Here is a 27298-nt window from a genome sequence, read left to right as displayed (position 1 = left end):
TCGGTAGAAGCAAGATGCGATGGAGTGACAAGGCAGTGCTAGAGTGCAGAGGTATGTAGCAGCGCAGTGGGGGTTGCAGCAGTGCGAGAGGCACAGAGGTGCTTGCAGCAATGCGAGAGGCACAGAGGAGGTTGCAGCAGTGCGAGAGGCACAAAAGTGTTTGCAGCAACGCAAAGGCAGCAGAGGGAGCACATGATTGTAGCAGAGGTAGCTTCAGCATCAAGAGGCTTCTAGACTGACAAGGATGTCAGTATTTTGGTAGATCAGTTACTTACTTCTCGGTAACTGAGTTGCAGATGTAGTAGTTAGCAGTGGCAATGTTATGGGCAGTAGGGGCAACATTGAGAGGGAGATGCAGTACAGATGTAGCAGTGGCAGTGGCAGAGCCATGGACAACAATACAGGAAGCAGCAGTGCAGTGGATGTTGGGCAACAGGCCAAGCATCAGCACAGGTACCGGTGCGGAAAGATCAGTGTGATGTTTAGTGATGGAGCATTACTAGAGCACATTCCTCTCTAAGAGGGAGTGTTGATTTGTGGTAGCATCAGATGTGCTCTAGCCATGGAAATTGGTGGAGAGGCTAAAGCACATGAGATCTCCAAGACCTAGAAATCGTTTGGGGAAATTCCACCCAGTTAGAGAGATATTATAATAATTAATATTTTTATTGGGGTTCCTAACTCTAAACTCGGGAAAATTAAAATATTAATGGATATTAATATAAAATTGGGTGAGAATGTTCTAAATGACATGGATCAAGCCAAATCTAGTCTTAATCGTTGATTAGAGACTTATTCTCGTCGTTGAAGACTCAATAGGAAAAGTATAAGAGGACGCTTGAGGGTCAGTTAGAGATACACCAAGATTGATCAGTCAGTTCGATTTTCTGGAGCGGGGCTTACTGAAAAAATTCGAACTAGTGATTCGTTGCAGCCAGGGGCAATGAGTACATAGCAGAGAGGCAGGGATAGTGCCTGAGGGTCAGCGCAGTGACTGAAGAGGCTGACGCAGAGGCAGCCAGAGCTACGCAGAGGCAGCAGGAGCCACGCAGAGGTAGCTAGAGACTGCGTAGATGCTAAGGGGCCTGTGTGGGTGACGCGAAAAGCCAGAGAGCTGACGCAGAGGGTTTAGGAGCTATGTAGAGGCTAGCATGGCTAATGCAGAGCCTAGGAGAAGCGCCGAAAGGATTTTCGTGGGACAGACTAGAGCTAAGAGGCTGAATATCTGTCTCCAAGAAGAGGTATTGTTGCCGTGTAACAATCTCTGTTGGGTGAACTAGTTCGGCACCCTAGTTGTACTCAAGAAATCTGCATAATAATAAAACCCTCAGAACTGCTGCACCAATTTTCCTGCATTGGGTTTTTCCAGGGATGATTTTCCAAAATTAACAGTGTCCCTTGTGTGTTTGTCTAGTATTTCAGTTGTTGATCTGTATATGAGTTAACGCTGCATTTCTATTTATTCTATGTATTTATATGTATAAATAACTTGTTAATGGAATAAACAACTAGGTGAAATAAACCAGATAATGCAGTAGGGATTTCTAACGTGTCAGACTTAGAAATTTCAATACTTCCCTATCCAAGGAAGATCTCCCCATTCTTCTCCCAAACTTCCAATCCCAAAAAATAATGCATCAATCCCAAGTCCATGTCGAATTCAGCTTCAAGATTCCTCTTGAAATCCTGGATGACCCAGTTAGGAACAGGTCATCTACATATAATACCAAAATAAGTGGTTCATTCTCTACTAATAAATAGTACAAATTGGGATCAGCATCACTCTTGACAAATCCCAACTGCTACAAATAACTATCAATCCGACCATACCATGCTCTAGGTGCCTGCTTGAGCCCGTACAGGGCTTTCTTTAACCTACAAACATGATTTTTCTTCTCATGAGTTTCGAAGCCTTCGGGTTGTTCAATATACACCTCCTCTTCTATCACTTCGTTCAAGAATGTTGTCTTGACATCCATCTGGTGAATCTCCCATCCCATTTGCGCTGTTAGGGATATAATAGATCTCGTAGAGGTGTATCGGGCAACTGGGGCGAAGGTCTCTTCATAGTCTTTTCCTTCTTTCTGAGCATACTCCTTTGCCACAAACCTTGCTTTGTACTTCTCTATACTGCGCAATGTAACAGGAATCGGCGAGTACTCGCGAATTAAAATCTGATCACCTGTGAAACAATCCGAGTCAAAACTTTGTGAGTCAAATCGCGTTGATCGAGTTTGACTCGTGGTCAACGCGAGTTTGACTCGCGATCCGCGATTTTGCCGATTCTGCATTTTTTTCCCAAGTCCTGCCAGTTTTGAGTTTAGGGTTTATTGGGTTTCAGATTGTCGTTTTTCGGATTGTTGCCATTCCACCGTCAACGCCGCAAAGCCATTCCATACACCGCCGAGCCGACGCCACAGAGGCATTCCATACACCGCAGAGCCGGATTGTTGACATACACCGCAGAGCCGAATTGTTGACATACACTTGCCACCTGCGTGACATCTCCATATACCTTAATTTACATTAATTAAAGGAGCCTACATGACATATTTCTTGTGCAAAACCCAGGACACTAATTCTATATGCCAACACGACAATGCGCTCCATGTTTTCAATTGTGCAAACACAACACTGCATTCAACCATTCCTTCCATCCTTTCAAAAAGACACACACATGTATATTTCAAGCAATGTTCCAAAAAAAAAACACTGCTTCTCATTGCTATCACTATTCCATGATACAAAGGTGTATATTCATTTGTTTGAGAGTCTTTTTGCTTGAACCAATCTCAGGGGATGGTTTTAGGTAAGGAAATGTTAATTTTCCTTGTTAATGTTGAAGTTTAGTAGTAGACAGGTGCTTTTGCATAGGCTAGTTATCAAGCATGCAGAAGTTGTCCCAAGTCTCATTTAGGAGTGAAAGTGAAGTAAAAGTGAATATGGATTTTAATTTGAGATTCTGAGGGAAAGAGGCCAAATGGAGATGTCGAATTATATTATGAGAGTCACCCACAATTTTTATTCTATTCAGTTTGAGAGAAGTAACACAGAGAAGCCCTTGGAGGAGGGCATAGGCTTCCCAAGACTCCAATCTTGGTGGTTATATTTGGAATGCTTTCAGTATACTAAGAAGATAAAGCATTTCATGTATCAAGCAATATGTTTTTCTGGTTTTATTGAAAGGCAACATTTCTATTTTTTTAGAATAACAGTGATCCTCAATACTGCTCCATAACAGTGATCCTCACACCTATCTATCTCCTAGTACATTAGAATATTGCTCCATAACAGTGATCCTCACTCGCCTTTTGCATAGTCTCTATAGTATATATGTTTACTGACATCTGTCTTCATTTAATTTTTTAGATTTCTAGCATATTTTAAATTTTTGGATCATTTTTAAATTTAATTTTTTATTGTCTTTCACAGGAGCCACAAATTAAATAGAAGCCACGATTCCAAATCTTAACAGAAGCCACAAATTAAACACAAGTCCAAAACAACAACAATGTCGAGGGAGAAGGACTTTGCTTGGGCTTATTGTGGCAAGATTCCCGGAGACCCCAAGCTCGTTTGTAAATTTTGCAAAGCGAAATATAGTGGAGGCATTTATAGATTCAAGTTCCACCTTGCACAAATACCTAGCCATGATATAGGTCTTTGCAACAAGGTTGACGATAATGTCAAACACCAAGCAACCTTGGCCATTGATATGTTGCGTCAGCATAATGCCAAGAAAGCAAAGCAAAATAGTGAAATAGGAACTCTTGGAGTTGATGGTTTTTCTACCACTACCCCCTTGTCACCTGGCTCTATTGAATCCTCAATGTCGTTCCCAAGTTTCCCACACATGCCTCCAAGTCCAAGTCAAACTCAAGGCCAAATGAGTCCTTCCGTCAACACTGGAGGTAGAAACATAAACACACTTTTTGCTCCCCGCACAAAACCCGGTTCCCAACCTACCTTGGATGCCACTAGTTGGAAGAAAAATATCCATAGTCAGGCAAGGAAGGCCATTGCTAACTTTTGGTACTATTCTGACATACCTTTCCACTATGCCAGAAGTCCTTATTGGCAAGCTATGATTGATGCAGTTGCTATTGCAGGTCCAGGGTTCAAAGCCCCTACATCAGAGAGCCTTAGGATAGATTTGTTGTTAAAGAGTGTTGAAGATGTCATGCTTGTGCTAGCTGAGTTTCGTTCATCATGGGTAGAAACAAGGTGCACCATCATGAGTGATGGATGGACAGATCAGAGGAATAGAACTTTAATAAATTTCCTTCTATCTTGTCCCGCAGGCACAATGTTTCTCAAATCAGTGGATGCTTTAGACAAGGTTAAGACTGCCCAACTTATCTGTGAAATGATGGAGGAAGTCATTCAAGAAGTGGGAGAAGAACATGTTGTACAAATTGTCACCAATAATGCAGCTAATTATATCGCCGCTAGTAGACATTTTGAGATTAGGCACCCCACTATTTTTTGGACCTCTTGTGTTGCCCATTGCATAGATTTAATGCTTGAGGACATTGGTAAGCTTCATTGGATACATGAGGTTGTGGAGAAGGCAAAATCCATAACCAAATACCTATACAGCCACACTATTGTCCTAAACACGATGAGAAAATACACTGAAGGTAAAGAAATTGTTCGACTTGCAATGACTAGATTTGCGACAAATTTCATATCTTTGCAATCTGTGGTTGAGAAAAAGATAAATCTGAAGAGGATGGTCTTGGGACCTGAGTGGATGGCATCTAAACATTCCAAGCCCCTTGAAGGCATTGAAATTGTTGCACTTGTGTTTAATGATGGTTTCTGGAAAGATGTCGAAGAGAATATTGTTGTGACGGAGTCCCTTGTTAGAGTTCTCAGGTACTTCAAGTCTTTTAACTTTTTCATTTTTTAAATTTCATTTCAAGCTTCTTTTTATTGACAATGTTTCATATTTCTTTAAATTTGAATGCTTGAACTTTCAGGATGGTTGATGGTGACAAACCCACTATGGGTTACATTTAGGAGGCAATGGATCTCGCAAAGGAGGCCATCAAAAGAAGATATGGGGACAATGAGACAAAGTATATGCCTCTTTGGGACATTATAGATGCACGTTGGGATAGGCAATTGCATTCCCCCTTACATGTTGCTGGGTACTTCTTAAACCCACAATATTTTTATGACAAGGGCAAATTTAATGAGGATGGGGAGGTTGGCAGAGGACTTATGACATGCATGGAAAGGTGCTTCCCTGATCCAGAATATCAAAGTCGTGTCTTTTCCCAACTACAAGATTATAGGGCACCATCTAAATTGTTTGCATATACCAGTGCTATAAGAGAAAGGTCTAAAGATGTTGCCAGGTACCCAGCTTGAAGGCTTCATCAATTCATTAAATTTGTTTAAACTTTATTTTGTATGTTAAATGTTTTATTAAATTTTCTTGTCTTTTTAAGTTTTTACTATTTAGTACTTCTAAGCTCTACTCACAAACCCTTGCCACTTGCTAGGTCTTTGGTGGCAAAACTTTGGTAGTGATACGCCAAATTTGAAGAGATTTGCCATTCGAACCTTAAACCAAGCATGCAGTGCTTCAGGTTGTGAACACAATTGGAGCATGTTTGAGAAAATACATTCTAAGAAGCGCAACCGATTGACACAAAAACGCTTGAATGACCTTGTATTTGTTCATTACAATCTACGACTTCGCAACAAACAAATACTAGGTGAGACTCGAGAGCTTGAATTTGAAGGTTTCATAATCTTGTTTGTACTTTAAAGTTCAAACTTCAAACTTCAAAGTGAAACTTTAATTCACATTTCAATGTCTCATGATAATGACAGGTTTGGATCATTCACCAATCGACCTTGAAGAGATAGATTTGCATACTACAAATGCGGCAGACTGGGTCCAATTAGAGGAGGCTCCCCTTTTAAGTCTTCATGACTTGGAGAACTTTGGGAGTCAAGCAAGCGAAGGAGTGGAAGGAATCGCTTCTAGTTCTCACTCTTAAGAGTCTTCGACTCTTAGTTGCTGATTTTTTCTGATTAGTATGCAGTTTTTTGTAAACTTTTAGAAGCATATGCTTCCAGTTCTATGTACTATGTAGTCACTAGGTAGGACTCAGGAGTCAAGACTCAGTGCTTTGGATCATGTCTGGACTCATAACATATATGAGATACTTATTCATTCATGATATTTTGGACATCTATTGATATTATGCATTGTTTGGACATGCCTTTACCGAATATTAACGAAAAATGTTTTTTTTAATTCAATATATGTGTATATTTTTATTTAATGAATTCAGCGATTTTTTGCCGATTTTTTCCTGATCCGATTAAAACTCTTCGCTCTTTTGCCTCGCCAATTTATTGCCGATTCTGAGTCTGGTAACATTGATACTGCCGTTTGCAGCATACTTGATCTTGTAGATCCATCGTGACCCTAAAACTGATCTATCTTCTGGTCTAGGTACTACTTCCCAAACATCATTCATCATGATGGAGTTGTATTCTTCCACCATGGCATCCACCCATACTTGGTGTTGAATAGCTTCCTGAAAGCTAGAGGGTTCTTCAACTTGAGCTACCAATGCTTGGTATCTATCTGGTTGTCTACGCTGCCTCTTCTCGGCTCTAGGAGCTCCAACAAACTCCTTTGCATCCCTCAGTGTTTGTTGAACTTCTCTGCTAGTTCTACCACTGGTGGTGGGAGGCTAAACCAACTCTTCCTCATGATCTTGTCATTCCGTCTGTTGAGAATCATCTGCATTTCCTCCTTCTGAGGAGATACTGGTGCTGGTCACTGTACTCAATCCAAGTGTATGTCCTCCTGCCTGTCCTTCTTGCTACCCCTGCTACTCTTGGACTAACAGAACATCTCCTGACTAATCTTCTGCAGGCATCTTACGAGATTTCCTGAAAGTTATGTCTTCCATGAACTTTGCATCTCGTCTTGCTACAATCTTCCTGTTGCCAGGAATGTAGATTCTATATGCCTTTGAGGTCTCATTGTATCCTACGAGATACCCCTTTTCTGCAGTCTGATCCAGTTTACTACGCTTCTCGTCTGGAATATGACAATAAGCCACGCTTCTGAATATCCTGAGATGACTGACTTTCGGCTTCTTCCCTATGAAAACTCCTTCAGGCGTTCTTTTCCCCAATGCTTTATGAGGAGTTCTATTTTGGATATATACTTTTGTGTCGCAAGCTTCTGCCCATATATACCTAGGTAGATCCTGATCATACAACATAGCTTTGGTTGCCCCAACAATAGTTATGTTCTTCCTTCTGCTACTCCATTCTGCTCCAGATTATATGGAGTTGTCCACGCTCTTTTGGTGCCCTCCTTTGCGCAAAAATCTGTGAAGTCTTTGTCTGTATATTCTCCGCCATTATCTGAACGCAATACCTTTATCTTTTTCCTGTCATATTTTGAAACAATCAAAGACCTCATCCTTAGTTTTTAAGAAATAGATCAAGGTTTTTCTGGAGTGATCATCAATAAAGGTGACAAAGTATTCGCCACCACTAAGAGCCCTTATGGACATAGGACTGCAGATATCTGAATGTATTAATCCTAATACACACCCTGCTCTATTGTTACTTCTGGAAAAAGTTGCTTTAGCGTACTTTCCTAGCACACATCTACTAAGGACTGGTACCCCTGTAATAGTCTCTTTGAGCATCCTCAGTGCTCCATGGTGTAAGTGCCCCATTTGCCTATGCCATAATTCATTTCGCTCCTTCTCACCATTACAGTTGTTGCCTATCAGTGCCATTGGTGATTTGAGCTACAACCTATACAACTTGTAGCTTCGAACCCCAATTTGCTCTTTCTTCTTCCAGCTTGGATGCTTGACGTAAACCTTCTTTCCTATGAAGTATACATCATATCCCTTGTCCTGTAACTGGGACACTGAAATTAAGTTCATTCCTAATCCTAGCACATACAGAACATTAGTGGCTCAGATGTTGGTCTTTGCTTCCATCTGAAAAGCTATGGTGCCTCTCCCCACTAGAGTACATTTCGTTCTATTTCCCATAGTTATTTGGAAGTCCAATTGTTCTTCTTGATAGCTCAAGAAATGTTCTCGTACTCCAGTCATATGAGTTGCAGCCCCGCTATCAACATACCAAACATCCACTGACATTAAATTTGCTAGGCATGTGAATTCTTCATCTAATCTAGTAGATAAATCTAAGACACTTTGAGTATCCATATTGTGCCAATTTCTTACGCTAACCTATCCCAGCACCTGCGGCAGGAAAAACTGTGTCCCACCTGAGACAACCCTCCTTGTTGAATCTTTTGTTGTGTTGTACCTTCTACCACCGATAAATTTCGATTGGAAAGACTTACCTCTCTGTTGACTCACTTAGAGAAAGTTTTCCCACAATCCAATCTCCTTGGCTTGAACTGCGCAATCCTCTGGGAGATTCGAATTTCTACCCCTACAGGAATTTCAAATTCCCTTTTCCTTTCAACGTTGGGTCCTCCAGCTTCTCTCTTCTGCTTCCTGTAGCTCTGATACCATGTGAAAATTTCTAAATAGAAATCCTACTACAGTGATTAATATTATTTCTTCTACTTATTACCTCAAAAATAAGTTATCTATAGTATTCTTGCGGCAAATATCAAAATATATTCCACTGCAACCTTCACAATTAAAACGTTGCAGAAATTAAATGTAAGGAAATACACTAGCACAAATACAACCACAATAACACAGTTATTTTTGGACAATCGTCCCCAGAAAAAACCAATGTGGGAAAACCGGTGCAGCATATGAGGGTTTTTATATTCTTCAGCAAATTCTCTTGTACAAACTACATCCAGCAAAATAGGAATGAGAAATTTCACAGACACTTCTTGACCAAGTTCTACCCCAGATGAAGCACTTCTTCTGTCGAATCCTTCTAATCCTCTCTATGTCAAACTTCTCTCCCAGACTCAGCGCCAAGCTGCCCACAGGCTCTAAGTCAAACTGCCTCTAAGCTGCCTCTTTCTGCGTCACCCTACTCTTGCTCTGCGTCTTGCTGCCTTGCACTCTCTAAATGTGTTGATGCCCTGTCTCTCTATCTCACCTGCAACTCTCCCTCTGATTCGATTTTCTCTTGCCGAACTTCGACCAATGAGAAAATCGATCTTACTCAAGTAACTGTGTATCTGCCTCTGGTGTGTTTTCCAAGTGTCCATCAAGTCTCTTGTTATAATCCTCTCGTTGATCATTCACGGCCCAAATTAGATTCTAATCAATGGTTAGGATCATTTGACTTGACCTTTGCCTTCTTCTAGAAGTTTCATCCATAGTTTAGATTAATACCCATTAATTATTTTAATTTCCTATGTTTAGACTTAGGGTCCCATTAAAAATAATTAATTATTTTAATAAAACTGCTTATGGGTGGAATTTCCCAAAACGATTTCTAGGTATTGGAGAATGCATGTGTCTAAGCCTTCCTACAAATTTTGAGGCCTAGAGCACATCCGATGCTACCCCAAATCAACACTCCCTCTTAGCAAGGAATGTGCTCTAGCAATATACTGCTACTGCATACTGCTCTGACTCTGAAGCATCGTCCTTTGCGCTACTGATGTCTGACGTGCTGTCCACCAACTACTGCATTGTTGCTGCAACTGTATTGTTGCCTTTGACACTGGCAATGCCAATGCTACATCTGTTCTACAGCTCCCTCTTAATGCCTGCATCTCTGTTGCTACTGACACTGCCACTACCAACTGTATCTGCACTGCAAATTGTTGCTGCTACTGAAACGGATTTCCAACAACACCCATCTGCTCTTTGAACTAAGTGAACTTAGCTCTTCCGAGAGCCTTTGTGAGTATATCAGCCACCTGCTCTCCTGTGGGGACATACTGTAGTTGTACTGCCCCACGTTGAACACAGTCTCTAATAAAGTGACAACGGATATCTATATGTTTCGACCGATCATGAAATACTGGATTCTCAGAGAGTTGATACAACTCTGATTATCACAGTAAACCTTCGTAGCTTCCATCCTTTTTCTTACTAAGCTCACAAGCAATTTTCTAAGCCACATGGCTTCGTACGTAGTTGTGCTAGCTGCCCTATATTCCGCTTCTGTTGAACTCAGTGCTACCAATTTCTGCTTCCTGTTGCACCAAGATATCATCCCCGATCCAACACTGAAACAGTACCCTGAGGTACTTTTTCGATCTATTGAATTACCTGCCCAGTCTGCATCAGTGAACCCATTAAAACTGACGTCCTCCCCTCTAGAGTACTTCAACCCATATCCGACTGTTCCACGTACATACCTAAGAATGTGTCTTGTTGCTGCCCAAAGCACCCTTTTTATTCCACCATGAACTGACTAAGAGTGTTGACAGCAAAACAAATGTTTGGCCTAGTGTTGACCAGATACATAAGCGACCCAATGAGTTGTCTGTACAAGGTGGGATCTACTTCTTTGTCTTCTGATGCATCTATTTTCTTCCAGTTGGTGATCATGGGAGTAGCCATGGGTCGGTAATCCTGCATTCTGAATCTCTTCAGATTTTTTGTAGCGTACCTTCCTTGTCCAAGGAAGATCTCCCCATTCTTCTGCCAAACTTCCAACCCCAAAAATAATGCATCAATCCCGAGTCCTTCATGTCGAATTCAGCTTCAAGATTCTTCTTGCAATCCCGGATGACGTTGGATGACCCAGTTAGGAATAGGTCATCTACATATAATACCAGAATAAGTGGCTCATTCTCTACCAATAAATAGTAGAAATTGGGATCAACATCACTCTTGACAAATCCCAACTGTTGCAAATAACTATCAATTCGACCATACCATGGTCTGGGTGCCTGCTTGAGCCCGTACAGGGCTTTCTTTAACCTGCAAACATGGGTTTTCTTCTCATGAGTTTCAAAGCCTTCAGGGTGTTCAATATACACCTCCTCTTCTATCACTCCATTCAAGAATGTTGTCTTGACATCCATCTGGTGAATCTCCCATCCCATTTGAGTTGTTAGGGATATAATGGATCTAATAGAGGTGTATCGAGCAACGAGGGCGAAGGTCTCTTCATAGTCTATTCTTTCTGAGCATACCCTGTTGATTTTTGGTAGCATCGGATGTGCTCTAGCCATGAAAATTGGTGGAGAGGCTAAGGCACAGGAGATCTCCAAGACCCAGAAATCGTTTGGAAAAATTCCACCCGGATGGAGAGATATTAAAATAATTAATATTTTTAATGGGGTTCCTAAGTGTAAACTTCGGAAAATATTAATGTGTATTAATATAATATGGGTGAGAAAGTTCTAAATAACGAGGATCAAACCAGATCTGATCATAGCCATTGATTAGGGACTTAATCTCGGTCGTTAATTCGTCAACGGGAAAAGTATAAGAGGAGGCTTGAGGGTTAGTTGGAGATACACCAAGACACCAAGAGAGATCAGTCAGATCGACTTTTTGGGGCGAGGTTTGCTGAAGAAATCGAACAAGTGATCAGTTGCAGTGAGGGGCAGTTCGACAGGAGGCCGAAGAATATTTATCAAAGAAGCAGCATAGTGCCGAAAGAGGTAGCCCAGAGCCTAGGAGGGCTGACGCAGAGGCTACGAAGGCCAATGCAGAGGACGCAGAGGGAAAAAGAAGCTGACGCAAAGGTCGTAGAATCTAACGCAATAGACGCAGAGGGCTTCAAAAGCTGCACTGAGGTGATTCAGTGGGACAGACTGAGAGCTGATTAGCTAACGGAGAGCCAGAGAGGGTGACGCAGTCAGAAGGGCGTGACATAGTTCCTGAGGAGTGCGTGGAGCAGCTTTCGCTATCCAACAAAGGAATAGCCATAGCCACTGTAGGATTGTTCATCCCATTACTAATCAACCGGAATATCTGTCTCTGGATAGAGGTATTGTTGCCAAGGATATTCTCTGAAGGGTGAGCCATTTCTGGCACCCTAGTTGTATTCAGAATATGCTTAATAATAAAACCCTCTATATGTTGCATTGATTTTCCCGCATTGGGTTTTTCCAGGGACGATCGTCCAAAAATAACGGTGTCCCTTGTGTTGTCTCAGTTTATTTCAGTTGTTGATCTGTATATTTGTGAAGGTTGCATTTGTGTTTACTTCGATATTTATGTATTTAAATAACTTGTTAATGCAAAGAACAAGTAGGAGATAGTGAACCAGAAAATGGAGTAGGGGTTTCTGATGTGTTAGATTCAAGAATTTTCACATACCCCTTTGCCACAAACCTTGCCTTGTACTCTCTATGTTTCCGTCTGTAGCATACTTAATCTTGTAGATCCATCGTGATCCTACAACTGATCTATCTTATGGTCTAGGTACTACTTCCCAAACATCATTCGTCATGATGGAGTTGTATTCTTCCACCATGGCATCCCACCCATCCTTGGTGTTGAACAGCTTCCTGAAAGTTATAGGGTTCTTCAACCTGAGCTACTAATGCTTGGTATATCTCTGGTTGTCTACGCTACCTCTTCTTGGCTCTAGGAGCTCCAACAAACTCCTTTGCGTCCCTCAGTGTCTGTTGAACTTCTCTGCTAGTTCTACCACTGGTGGTGGGAGGCTCAACCAACTCTTCCTCATGATCCTGTCATTCCGTCTGTTGAGAACCATCTGCATTTCCTCCTTTTGAGGAGATACTGGTGTTGGTCATTGTACTCGATCCAGGTGTATGTCCTCCTACATGCCCTTCTAGCTGCCCCTATTGCTCTTGGACTAACGGAACATCTCCTGACTGATCTTCTGTAGGCATCTCACAAGATTTCCTGAAAGTTGTGTCTTCCATGAAATTTGCATCCCGTCTTAATACAATCTTCCTGCTGCCAGGAATATAGATTCTATATGCCTTTGAGGTCTCGTTGTATCCTACGAGATACCCCTTTTCTATAGTCTGATCTAATTTACTGCGCTTCTCGTCTGGAATGTGACAATAAGCCACGCTTCTGAATATTCTGAGATGACTGATTTCTGGCTTCTTCCCTATGAAAACTCCTTCAGGCGTTCTTTTCCCCAATGCTCTATTAGGAGTTCTATTCTAGATATATACTATTGTGTTGCAAGCTTCTGCCCATAGATACCTAGGTAGATCTTGATCATACAACATAGCTTTGGCTGCCCCAAAAATCATTATGTTCTTCCATTCTGCTCCGAATTATATGGAACTGTCCACTCTCTTTTGATGCCCTCCTTTGCATAGAAATTTGTGAAGTCTTTGTCTGTATATTCTCCACCATTATCTGAACGCAATACCTTTATCGTTTTTCCTGTCATATTTTCAACAAGAGCCTTAAACTCTCGGAAATGATGAAAGACCTCATCCTTGGTTTTTAAGAAATAGATCCAGGTTTTTCAGGAGTGATCATCAATAAAGGTGACGAAGTATTCGCCACCACTAAGAGCCCTTGTGGACATAGGGCCACAGATATCTGAGTGTATTAATCCTAATACACACTCTGCTCTATTGTTACTTCTAGAAAAAGTTGCTTTAGTGTACTTTCCTAGCACACATCCTTTGCACAAGTCATCATGTTAACTACTAAGGACTGGTACCCCTGTAATAGTCTCTCTGAGCATCCTCAGTGCTCCATGGTGTAAATGCCCCATTCCCCTATGCCATAATTCATTTCGCTCCTTCTCACCATTACAGTTGTTGCCTATCCGTGCCATTGGTGATTTGAGTTGCAAACTATACAACTTGTTGCTTCAAACCCCAATTTGCTTTTTCTTCTTCCAGCTTGGATGCTTGACGTAAACCTTCTTTCCTATGAAGCATACATCATATCCCTTGTCCTGTAACTGGGACACTAAACTTAAGTTCATTCCTAATCCTGGCACATGCAGAACATTGGTGGCTCGGATGTTGGTCCCTTCTCCCTACTAGAGTACATTTCATTCTGTTTCACATAGTTATTTGGAAGTCCATTTGTTCTTCTTGATAGCTCAAGAAATGTTCCGTACTCCAATCATATGAGTTGAAGCCTCGCTATCAATGTACCAAACATCCGTTGACAGTAAATTTGCTAAGCATGCGAATTCTTCATCTAATCTGGTAGATAAATCTAAGACACTTTGAGTATCCATATTGTGCCAATTTCTGACGCTAACCTGTCCCAGTACCCACAGCAGAAAAAACTGCGTTCCACCTGAGACAACCCTCCGTGCTGAATCTTTTGTTGTGTTGTACCTACTACCACTGATAAATTTCGATTGGAAAGACTTACCACTCTGTCGACTCACTCAGAGAGAGTTTTCCCACAAAATCCAATTTCCTTGGTTTGAACTGCGCAGTACTCTGGGAGATTCGAATTTCTGCCCCTACAGGAATTTCGAATTCCTTTCTCCTTTCAACGTTGGATCCTCTGGCTTCTCTCTTCTGCTTCCTTGTAGCTCTAATACCATGTGAGAATTTCTAAATAGAAATCCTACTACAGCAATTTATATTATTTCTTCTACTTATTACCTCATAAATAAGTTATCTACAGTATTCTTACGGCAAATATTGAAATATATTCTACTACAACCTTCACAATTGAAACATTGCAGAGACTAAATGTAAGGAAATACATTGGCACAAATACAACCACAATGACACAGTTATTATTGGACAATCGTCCCCATAAAAACCCAATGTGGGAAAACCGGTGCAGCAGATGAGGGTTTTTATTATTCTTCAGTAAATTCTCTTATACAAATTATACCAGCAAAATAGGAATGAGAAATTTTACAAACATTTCTTGACCAAGTTCTACCCCAGATGAAGCACTTCTTCCCTGGAATCCTTCTGATCCTCTCTGCGTCAAACTACTCTCTTAGGCTCAGCGTCAAGCTGCCCACGTAGGCTCTGAGTCAAACTGCCTCTGCACTGCCTCTTTCTGCGTCACCCTATTCCTGCTTTACGTCTTGCTACCTTGCACTCTCTGAATGTGTTGATGCCCTCTCTCTCTGTCTCACCTGCAACTCTCCCTCTGATTCGATTTTCTCTTGCCAAACTTCAACTAGTGAGAAAATCGATCTTACTCGAGTAACTGAGTATCTTCCTCTGGTGTGTTCTCCAAGTGCCCATCAAGTCTCTTCTTATAATCCTCTCGTTGATCATTCAATGGCCTAGATTAGATTCTAATCAATGGTTAGGATCATTTGACTTGATCTCTGCCTTCTTCTAGAAGTTCCATCCATAGTTTAGATTAATACCCATTATTTATTTTAATTTCTTAAGTTTAGACTTAAGGTCCCATTAAAAATAATTAATTATTTTAATAAAACTGTTTCCGAATGGAATTTCCCAAAACAATTTCTAGGTATTGGAGAATGCATGTGTCTAAGACTCCCTGCATATTTTGAGGCCTAGAGCACATCCGATGCTACCCCAAATCAACAATCCCCACACCTAGGAGACCCTTACACATGACTACCCACAGACTTCACCAATCCGCCCTTTGCTTCTGCAATAGAAGAGCTATTGCACAAATCTGGGCACAGCAATGTGTCCTCGCCTAGGACACCATCAATCCACCATACATGGGTCCATATGCAACATACCTTGTTGTTGTCCTCTTGCCTCTCGATCTAATGTGTTTGTTGTCACCTTGGCTGCTTGGTAGGCCTCCCAATAGTCCACGTGGGCTCCTCTAAACAACTTCTAAGGCCTCCTACAAGCAACCCACAAACTGACCCAAGCAATGGTCAACACTTTGACCCAATACACAACAATATTTCGTTGCAAGTTTACTACTCAATCACTCTGGAATCTGTCACTAGTGTAGAGCATCTAATCACCAGATTTGCCCCTCCTCCTTGACTTCCACGGACTGCCTTTAACTGATCCAAATTCTAGTCAAAGACTTGACCCAATACACCTCCTCAAAACATTGTTTTTCACCTTGCTGCATTGTTGTCATTGCATCACTAGTTAGGGCACAAACTGCAACCCTCAATCCTCCACGCAATCAGCAATTTAGCCCTTTAAGGAGAGCAATTTTCCTTGGAGAGAGCCCTCTACTACCACGCTGCCCCGATCTGAGCTTGACACTTCAACGCTACCCTTGGAAACAACCCAGTTGTTGGCTATGGCCTACGTCCTAGCACAGCAACTACTGTAGGCTTACAGCCTCTTTCAACTTGGATCCTCGACCTTCTAGCCAACAATCTCCGCACTTGAAACCAGCCCAAACAAACCTATCTTAGCCCACAAACAATCTATTGTCACCTACAACAACTCCCACGCTGTCTAGGACAGATTCCTCACGTTGTTCCAAGTCTCCTTCTAACTATGGCTAGGCCTCCAAATTTCAAAGCACACTTGGAGATGCAATGCCACACTTGGATATAATAAAACACATCACTTCACCTCATATTTATACACATATGAGGACTCAATGAATTGATGAAGAGACACTTGTATTGAAAATGTTTACACCAAGCCTACATGACTTGGTACCCAATAATTAATTAGTCAACTTCAAAAATTCATTTCTCTCTAACGACAACTCAGATTCGGATAATTCTTGATGCATTGGAATCGTATCGCCAAGCACTGTCATCCCCATCCATCACATATCGTACCTCCATCACAGTTTTGGGCCAAATCACAATGGGTGCAAAACCCCCCAAGCTTGGATCTCAAGCCCACAAGCTCATTTGTGGCGCTTTGACTTCCAACCCTTGAACACTAGGGCTTGGAGTACCTCCCAAGCTACACAAATCAACAACAAGACTCCCAAAGAAGTGTTCACAAGTGTGAAGCCCGATATTGGATATATGAGAATCTGTAATTGCCCTGTGTACTTTCATGTACCAAAGGACAAGAGAAACAAGTCGGAAGCCACTGGAAAAAAAGGTACATTTGTTGGATATTGTGATAATTCTAAAGCTTTTAGAATATATGTGCCTGGTCAAAGGAATATCAAGTTTAGCAGGAATGCGCCTTTCGATGAAGATGTTGCACTTGGAAAAGCAAGGGACATTCCCCCACCTCCTCCTGTTGAAAAGAAGGATGATGACATGGACCTACTAGTAGGTCCTTCTATGCTTGAACCTAAGAAAGATGTTGTTGATGATCCCATGGAACCTATGGATACTCCTCCATGTAACCCTCCTACTAGGAAGAGGCCACTTTGGCTTCGTGATATTTTACTAGATGCTGAAAGGCATGCCGCTACTAGAGGAACCTTTAGGGAAAGTAAAAAACCATGCCGATAACAAGGATATGTTGTGGCTATGAGGCTCCATCATACAAGCTGAACCAATGTTGCACGTGTTGAAAAGTGTTACTAGGTTCGATCTTCATAATGACATGTAATTGTGATTTGTGTAAAAGATGCAAAGAAGAAATAAAATTATTATTAGCTTGCTTCATGGGTTTCATGAGCAAGAGATTTTATTTTTAGATGGCTCCCATTGTGAGCCTTTAGGAATTGTCAAAAGAGTTAATGTCATGTATGAAGAGCCCTTCTTGGGCATGTTACAATTGTATTCTAGTCTATAGGATTGTAAAATAGCCCTCCAAAGACAAGCATAGTCCCCCTCTTCAAGTCGGCCTCCAAATGAAGTAAATGGCACATGTCGGCTCACCCATTTAGAGACACATCCCTTTGCTGACGTCATGTTGGCTTATATATATGGGCAGACCACTATATATATGTGTGAAAGGTATTCGCATTTCACATAGTTCAGAAATTTGGATCTCACTCTAAATTCGAATGGGTAGTCAAAGTATACAGCTCAGATCTCCACAGAGAAGACAATTTAGATACATCTTTGAATTTCGGATGAACAGTGACAATAACAAGTTCGGACATCACTTCAGAAGCTCGGATAAGGGTACAGTGAAGAAGTTCAGATATACCTCTAAGATTTTTGGGTGACTAGGTACAGTAACAAGTTCGAATACCTATGTAGTTCGGACAAGAGACTGTTGTGATATATTCAGATCTCAGAGAAGCACAGTTCGGTAATGGAGTTTCCATCAAGGGTATAGAAGCTATAGTTTGGTATGGAGACCACAGTTCAGTTGAAGTTATAGTGCAGTTCTCATTCTATGCTATGATTCGGTTCAATCTCGGTGCCACCTCAGTTCGTTGATATCACAGTTTGGTGACTATCTCATTACGCTCAGAGAGAAGATGATCTCAGTTCTAAGAAAGTCAAAACGAAAGAGGAAGGAGAGGACAGTCAAGAGAACTAGTGTCTTGGTCTTGGAGTGGCTAATAGGTCAATGGTCTTGGTCTTGGTATTCGTCAATTGGAATCTCTATAAGAAGAATTTGTTCGGGTTTTCCTCTCAAAGAGTGAGAGGTTTTGGCCCTGGCTGATAGCCTATATTCTGTGTCTCTTGTCTATTTATGTTCATGCATTGCTAGTTGTTTGATGAAAAAGAAGACTAATAACTTAAGCAACAAGGAGATCCTAATCTAATGAACTAAAAGGCAATCACAAGCAGTTACTAATTAAGAGAAATCACCTAATTCGTGATGCCCTAGATTTCTCAACAACACGAAGCAGGGGCGCGGAAGCGTTATTTCCCAAAAATCTAAGCGAAGTGTCCCGGAAGCTACTCTACTATATATATATATATATATATAGATATATAGATATCGATATATATTGCATTTATATTAAAAAAACATCCCAAATACCAAATTAGTTGTAGAAGACATGAAAGCATGTGTATTTTTACATAAATCAAGATAGATATGGCATCCATGATTCCATTGTACATCAATGATTAATTATTCAAGCATCAACCATCTAGATTCTAGCAATTACAAACATATATCAAATTTTTAAGCATATCATAAAACATAAAACATTTAGAAGATAAAATCATCAAACATTCAAGTAACTTATCTAACAAGTGAGCAACTATCAACATGAGTCATGTCCAAAATTCAAATAATAATGTTTACAAAATAGGCCACTTGGCCACCACCAAGACTCAAGTACACACTAAACTAGGAAGAGTAAGACAAAAAAGTTCATATTCACAACAAATCTATGACAAAAGTAGTAAATTGTGAATATATCTACTAATCTTTCCTCCTTCCACCGCGAACAGCACGTGAGCCTCCACGTGGTGGCAATGAAGAAGATGGTGGATCTAGAAGTTGTCGAACTGATGAACATGAAGCCCCTGTTGTTTGTGTCGAAGCATGGAACATGGGAACCAAGGGACTGGATGGGGGTGCCATCTCAACTCGATCATCATCATCTTGGATAAGAGCATCCTCCAATTGCTCTAATCGCAACACTCCATCCCCCAAATTGGGCTCCTCTGGACTTTTGTCCCAAACCTTATGGTATTTATTAGCCTTTGCATCATCACAGTAATGGGACAACAATTGCAAGTTGTAGTGAACATAAAACAAGCTCTCTACTCAGTCTAAATTTAACATGTTCCTTTTAACACTGTGGATGGAAGAATAAGAGCTGCAACACCTCTCTACAAAAGAAGTGTTTACCACCTATGATAGCACTCACAATGCCAAAGTTTATAAAAGTGGAGTAGCACCTCCATGCATGTTCCACCACTCAAGAGAAGAAAAAATCTCTCAATCTCTAATTGCATGCATGCTCCCAAATGGACCAGTGTTAAGCATATAGTTGCTCAAATGTTTTTATATCATCACAGCCTCCTCATCAGGGACTAATTTATCCAATGCTTTCATATAACCAGATAGAACCTTTGGACCTAGGTGTGGTTTTCTCCTGCTCCCCCCCCCCCCAAGTGTTGGTGTTGAAAGCCATGATGGATGATAGTATTTAGGTGTCAGAACATATGCTAAGGCATGCAAGAACAGGGTCGGAGCCGGCATGTAGTTGTAGGAAGTCCTATCAGTGCAGGTATTATTTTCTAGACAAACTGCTTTTATTTATTTTTAAATCAATATCTATTTGTGTTTTTTTTAATAATTTTTTTTCTAAATATATATTCGATTTTTCATTTTAATCTTCAATTTTATTTTTTTACTTTTAATTTCCTCTCTATAATTATTGACCCTTTTTTTCTTTTTTTAACATGTAATTTATATATTTTTTAATAATATTTTTTACTTGTAATTTTTTTCAATATATATTGACTTTTCTTTTCCTTTTTTTTTTACTTTTTTTTATAATTTTTTTTAAACTTGGTTTTTTTCTTTTATAAACCTTTTTTTTTTTAATGGCCAAAAGCCTAACGGCAGAATGGAGAAACTCCAAACTCTTTATAGCAAAACGTTTCAATAGCAACAAGGTTGACGAATTTCAACAGCCAAAGACCTGGATCAGACTGAATCTATGCAGCAGCTGAGCTTGCCAGAGGATCGAACAGCTCTGATACCGAACAAAGTTCGTACTTCACAAGGAATGCTCTGATACCAACGTAACGAACAAAGTTCGTATACTCAGAAGTTAAATACTTCAGAAGACTTGGAATATGAAGATCTCCATTGAAGATATAAGAATATATATTAAAATGTATGAATGAGAATGATTACAAATGAGGGTGAAGGTCTGCTTATGAGAATGATACCGATTCACCAATGGTCATGTCCTTAGGGACATACCTCTTCATTAACTAATTATTAGTTAATTTATCATTAATCATTATTATTGTTATTTACATTATTTGTATATATATATATATATATATATATATTATTCATAACAATCTTGGATCAAAATACCCTGCCCTACCGTTTTTAGTTGCCCACAGTTAATTATGTGCAGATAATAGCGTGCATCCAGTTATGTTGTATGCAAAGTTATTTTGTGTTCAAATAAATGTATGGAGAATGTGCCTCCAGTGAACTTTTTGTAAGCAACTATATGGGGAAGCGTTTTTGTAGTTATGATGTCTGCTGGAAGAGTGTAGGAATAGAATAGTGGCAAAATGCAGAAGCAGCAGACAGAGTGTAAATTTTCTACAGATCGGGAAGGAATATGGAAAGATAGTGGATATTGATAGAGATATTCCCACAAAGGGAATCACAACACTCTACCCAATAGGATTTAGTTGTCATGGCTACCTGTTGGCAATCCAAATTTGCTTGTCGTGGTCAGAGTTTCTGGATTCTGTAACTAGTGAATAGAAGCAACTTTTTTGAGTTTTCCTTCCCCCTTTGAAAATGTCTGTTAATTGAGACATTCGACATCATATGAATAACTGTGATTCTAGACTTCAGGATCTTCAGTGTATTAACTCAAACACAAGTATGATTATTAGACAGACTTGTAAAAATGCTCTATTTTTTCTTTTTAAGTGAATAGTTTAAACCTTGTAAAAATGCTCTATTTTTGCTTTTTGAGTTGACTGTTTATGATAATCATTCTTCAGAACCCAGGTCTAATACATCTACTCCCCTTTGACAATAGTTACCCAGAAAATATCAGGATTATCCAAATTGTAAATTTTGTACAAATCAGGAAGGAAACATTGGAAGAATGTGGATATTTGTAGTGATATTCCCACATTGGAATCACAACACTCTACCTGCTGGAATTTAGTTGTCATGACTGCCAGTTGGCAATGCAAATTAGCTTGGCATGCACATAAGTTTCTCAATTCTGCAGCTAGTGAATAGAAACAACCTTTTTGAGTTTTCCTTCATTATTTGAACTGTCTGATAATTGAAAGATTTGACATTCTATGAATAACTGTGATTCTGGCTTTCAAGTCATACAGTGTAAATACTCAAAACACTAGGACTAAGTATGAATATATTAGACAAACTTTGTCAAAATAATCTATTTTTGCTTTTCAAGTTGACAGTTTATGGAAATCATTCCGAACCTATATCTGATACATCTACTCCCCATGATAATGATAGCCCAGTAATAATCAGGATTATCCATATTGATCTATAGAGGAAAAACAACGGAAGCTAAAACACACAATATAAAGAAGGAAATTTTCAAACTGCTCCTGGTCGTTTTCTGTGTTATATGCCAAACATATAGGTGTGTGCTGGCAGGCATGTGCGCAATGGTCGTCATAGAAATTGAATGGGGAAGGGAGAGGAAGAGATGCAAAGCCTTCATTAATGTACCTTCTCATGGGGTCCATCGAGCATAATTAGCATAATGCCAAGGGCTACCCCCAGAAGAGTCAAAAGACTGAAAGATGCCCCTCTATTTATGACATATGATGCCACCTGCTCCAGGTAATGAAAAATGGCCAAAGCAAATAACTTCAGCGTTTCAAATGGGCGTTTTGTCAGTACTAACTCTTCCAGCTCCTTTTGATGCTCTGCCTGCAGTACTGCAAAAATATTTATAAGAGCAAAGCATCAGAATATTTATTTACCTCATCTGCTAACGGTTTGTTAATGAATGCAAATTCTAGTAGTTGTTTGCTCTCCAGCCTGATTGCACTGTTCAACCAGTCAAATTCAGTCACAAATCTCTCCCTTTATAATATCCTGGAGGATTTCATATTTATATCAAAAAACACTCAGATTGAGCTATCCACATGATATTGAATGTGCATAGTTGAAAACAAAAGAAGAAATCTTAGAACAATCAGACGCAAGCTTTTTCAATGCACAGAGAAATACATGAGTATAAGATGTTTAAGGAGCCTAATTAAACTGAAGCAGTAACCCCTTAATGCTATTATCGATAGCAACACTCCATGTAAGATTGAGCAAAACAGTGAATATAGCCACAATAATATCAGATCAATTAGCCGCTGTCTTAATTCAAATTTTAAATATTGTGTAATGTTACAATGTTATTACAGACATGAATAATATATTCCAGAAAAATAACCGACCCACCCCCATCCCCGGGGGGGAAGCTTCTTCATTTTGCCTCCAACTGTAATTTTACCTTTGGAACCCACATTTTGAATCTATAATGGATGCTTGATTGCATACAAACATCAGATGTAAATGTTTGAGAATGAATGAGAATAGAAAACACCGTTGCAAAACGATTGAGAGGCAAAAGAACGGAAAACGAAAAAATATTCATATCCTACTACTATGAGCAAGTTATCTTATATTAGATTTTAGTTGTTTCAAAATCACCCAAAAAACAACACGTGCGTCGAAGGTGATAATTGCTAGCAATGGTGATCTTTTTAAGCAGTCTGAATCCTATCATTCTGAAACACAAAAGAGGCCTTGATATCGTATAGAGTCTAGACAGTTTAACATCATAAATGTTTGGGTCACAAAAACGAGGAAACGTTGTCTGGTGCAGGTGCTGATAAGTAGTCTCATGTGCAATGTCTGGTGCAGGTGCTGACAAGTAGTCTCGTGTGCAATGTCTGGTGCAGGTGCTGATAAGTAGTCTCATGTGCATGGATCTTTATCACTTGTATATACAATATACAATGTAATTCAATAGGTGATACTATCCAATAAATATTTTTCAATTTCAGGAGTTACGTGTACTTGTTCCAAGAACCTACATAATCAAGAGCGGTGGGCCAAATTTTCTGCAGACAGGCAAAGCAAGCCCCGTCCCAAGTCATTTTGGTCAAGGATGATCCAGCAATGATGTGGCGGCAGATACAAGCACAATAAGGTAAATTTGAGAACTATTACTAGCACTTAATGCACATTGCGTGTTTGTATTCACCTGTCAAATATTTTTTGGTTAGAATGAGAAGGACTGTTGAAAGCAGAAGTAAATTCCACTCAATGATCAGAAGTTTAATTTCGATATATATATATATATATATGTGGCCTGCATTCTGTGGACAAATGACTTAAATATATATTTTAGGGCAAAAACAATTAGAGTTCAGACAATATATTACACTATGGAAACTGCCCGACTGCATGGGCAGATGCAAAAAAATAATAATTTTAAGTCAAAAAGAATATTCAATAAACAGGCCATCTAGTAGAGATTCAGTTCACAAATGACAGAATGGGAACTTGCCACTGGATGGTCATCGCTCCAAGTATGTCATGGTCGTATAACTTGCAGAGACGGCCTAGATCATGATTCCAGGGTCAATTTCTCCTTGGAGTCAAATGCTACGAGGCTAGCCAATTGACATGGCTTCCAACTCTCATGATTTTTTATAGTATTTCTCTTTCTTTTTATTTCTCGAGTTTAATGCTTCAAAGGCTGGTTCTCCTTTTTCTGATATTTTAATTTGCCAGAGATGCACTTGGCACTGGCATTGCATATTTTATTCATGTACATTTCGCACTCTCATTAAATGACATCTTTTACCACCATTGAACAGTAATAATAAATTAAATTGAATATCACTTGAAACAACAAAGTTTCTGTCTACCAGGTAGTCAGGTTGCCAAGAAGCAAACAAAGCTCGTTGGCATGAACCCAAATCACTTACATAGTAAACATGTGCCCTGTTTGGATAGAATTACTCTTCAAATGGCTTTCGGTTATCCAGGATCTGTCAAATTCATTTGCGGACACAAAACAAGCACTATTATTATCATGGATGCATATGTACACCAATCAAAAACTTAGCCTTGTGGGGTTGTGGTTTAGTAGTGAAAACATGTGAGACCACCTACCAAGATTTAAATCCTTCACTAGCGTGATTAGCAGCTCTGGCAAGGTGCAAGTTCTTGGTGATTTTAATAAAAAATAACATCTTAATGTGATAGCTTAGCCAACAAAATTTATATGAGTAGCAGAGACTCATCTTAACTATAGTTCTAATATGCACGAAGGTTTCCATGTAGTTAAATAGTTTTTAAAAATAAAAAGCATTGTTAAATAGTCTTTTAATATTTAAGAATAAAAAACATTTAAGTTTTTTCAGTCAAGTTCTCTGCACTTGAATAAATTTGAGATATCTTCACTATAAATCTAATGTGCACCAAGGAAAAACCTCCATGTGGGTAAATAATCTTTAAGAGTGAGGAAAACATTGAAGAGTGAGAAAAACATTTAAGTTCAAGGTGCCAAGCTCCATGTGATTAAATAGTCTTTTAGAGTATAAATAAATAAATTTTAGCCTGTTTTTTTAATGCCTTTTACCACTTGGAAGGCTTTCACTCAAGTTTTTGCATACTTCTCTGCACTTGATTAAATATAGGATAAAATGGATATATGTTAATTTTTTAAAAATTATAATTAACATTTTTTTTCTCTGAACAAAGTAATTAACACCTGACCCGAAGCTATATAATATAATTTCCCTCTCAAGACAATGCAAAATGAGAAACGTAACTGGAAAAGAGAAACGGGACGAGGAACAAGAAACAGTGTTAGAGGATTTAAGGAGCTTATAAATGTGGAACCAACCCTCTCCGATGCATACTATAGATATAAAATTGAGTAGTAGTGCACAAGTGGGAGTCAAAACGGGAATAGGAAAGCAAACATGGAATGACAAATGGGTCTCATTATCAGGTGTCCGGTGACATAAAGTGTTTACGTTCAGCGGTTTGTCCCTTTAGAACTTTTTAGCCCGCCCAGGCAGCTGCTTATGGTGTCTGGCAGCTGTTTGTGGTGTCTGGCCTCTGTTCTTCGAGCCAATTGTAATATTTTTCTTTGAGCATAAAGAAAGCAATTCCGAAACACGATTATTAACTTGTGGTGTCTGGCAGCTGTTTGTGGTGTCTGGCCTCTATTCTTTGAGCCAATTGTAATATTTTCCATCAGCATAAACACAGCAATTCCGAAACCCGATTATTGAAATAGAAAAAGATCAAGCAAATAATTAAAAACAATCAGCCCCAGCAAAATAAGCTTTTGAACAAACGACACTGTAAAGTTAACCTATAAGCTTTCATAGATCCGACTGTCGACATGACAACTAAGCCTAGGGTTCGGTTCTATGAGAATTAACTGGACCAGCTCCGCCAATGTTTTGAATTTGATTTTAGGGTCTTGATTTAGCACTGATAATGAGAAGCATTGTTAAACCCAATTCATGAATATACCTCGCTCTGAAATCAAATAACAGGTCTAACAAAATGGGAGAGCGCAGAGAAAAGAAAACAGAGGAAAATAGTACTTACCTGAGATAAGAGAAGTGGTGTCTGCGCGAGCCATACTGGGCGGCTTCTTCTTCTTGGATAAACGCTTTTGAGCCATGATAGTTCAAAAGCACCTGTGACAGGAAGAAAGAGAAAGAAGAAGCCGCCAATTGAGCGATTGTATAGTTAATCAGTTGACCTCTAAATATATCTTTGTTTTGCAGGGTGCCAGAAACATATATTCATACAAGGGCACTCATAACAGAAACCAAAAAATATAGGGATCCACCTGCAATATCAAATCATGTTTATACGATAATTTAAATATGTTTCTTTCTATACTTGGGATTGGGAAGCCACCTGAGTAAATAAAGTTCTCTGAAATCTTCGTAACAACAACTGCAGACGTTGGAGAATGTTGTTGGACAGGTATGGATTCACTACTATAACGTGACTCCAAGAATAAACGTGATAGATTTTTATCGTAATAAGTTTGTGAAATAATTAATTAATGTAAGTAGTATTTTTATTATGGTAAGGTTGTCATTTCAATTAATTAATAGGAATAAATCAATCATTTTCTTTCTTTCTTTTTTCAGAGAGAAAATCCATATATGGCCGAAGCCCTCATGATTACAATATGGCCGAAGCCAGTCAGAATACGGCCGAAGCCAGAATACAATAAGGCCGAAGCCAGACAGAATATGGCCGAAGCCAGCTGATACGGCAAAGCCGTCACATATCGCCGAAGGGGGACCTCCGCATCATTTTCTCTAACAAAAGAGCAATCAATTGTAGCAAAATGATTTCCATTTTCAAATAAAAATTAGTATAAAATTTAATTATACTGGTTTGTATTTGACAGATTAATAATTAGGTAGATTTCCAGATTAATAATTAGAGATTAATTAAGTTGTCATTTTAATTAATTAATATGAATTTTTAATGGTTAGTTTTCAATAGTTAACTTTGGGCAATGATGTATCTTTACTATTTATTCCTAAAGATTGTATGATTTCTTTCACATTGTCTACATTGGTTGGTTCGTGGACCAAATCCTCACTTGTCCACATTGGTTGGTTCTAAACATGGACCAAATCTTAATGATGTGATTATTCTGAAAGACATTTATCTACAATGTGGATCACAAAAGTCTCAGATTTAATAGTATGCATACATCAATCATTTTCTCTAACAAAAAAGCAATTAAGAGTAGCAAAATGATTTCCATTCCAAAAAAAATATAAAATTTAAGTATAAATAAAGCTTCATTATTTTTTAAGTTTTGTATAGAGTGGAAAATGTATTGGGATATTTTCTCCTTTTAAATGTGAGAATTTAGTTTTTGGTTATTGTGATAAGTTTGCAATTTCAATTAATTAATGTGAATATTTT

At 39.3% G+C, this 27298-nt stretch overlaps 1 protein-coding gene across 1 annotated transcript in view; it reads right to left on the bottom strand.

The window, feature by feature from the left end:
* LOC149199527 (vacuole membrane protein KMS1-like) overlaps positions 1–26386 on the bottom strand; it is a 300187-nt gene extending 273801 nt beyond the window's left edge. Inside the window, exons 1-3 of the mRNA XM_089402477.1 lie at positions 26264–26386; positions 25946–26037; positions 22037–22248 (exon numbers count right to left, since the gene is read on the bottom strand). Of these exons, the coding sequence (XP_089258603.1) occupies positions 22037–22248; positions 25946–26021 (288 nt within the window). The 5' untranslated portion in view covers positions 26022–26037; positions 26264–26386. The remainder of the gene's footprint in view (positions 1–22036; positions 22249–25945; positions 26038–26263) is intronic.
* Between the last annotated feature and the right edge of the window lie 912 nt (positions 26387–27298).

Source organism: Pinus tabuliformis, chromosome 2_1 (genome assembly GCF_031772625.1).
Source record: "Pinus tabuliformis cultivar Carrire ecotype Pingquan chromosome 2_1, CPIR1, whole genome shotgun sequence".
In the NCBI taxonomy this organism is placed as follows: domain Eukaryota; kingdom Viridiplantae; phylum Streptophyta; class Pinopsida; order Pinales; family Pinaceae; genus Pinus; species Pinus tabuliformis.
The sequence above is the reverse complement of the archived record's forward strand: the minus strand, read 5'-3'. Positions and strand labels throughout refer to the sequence as shown.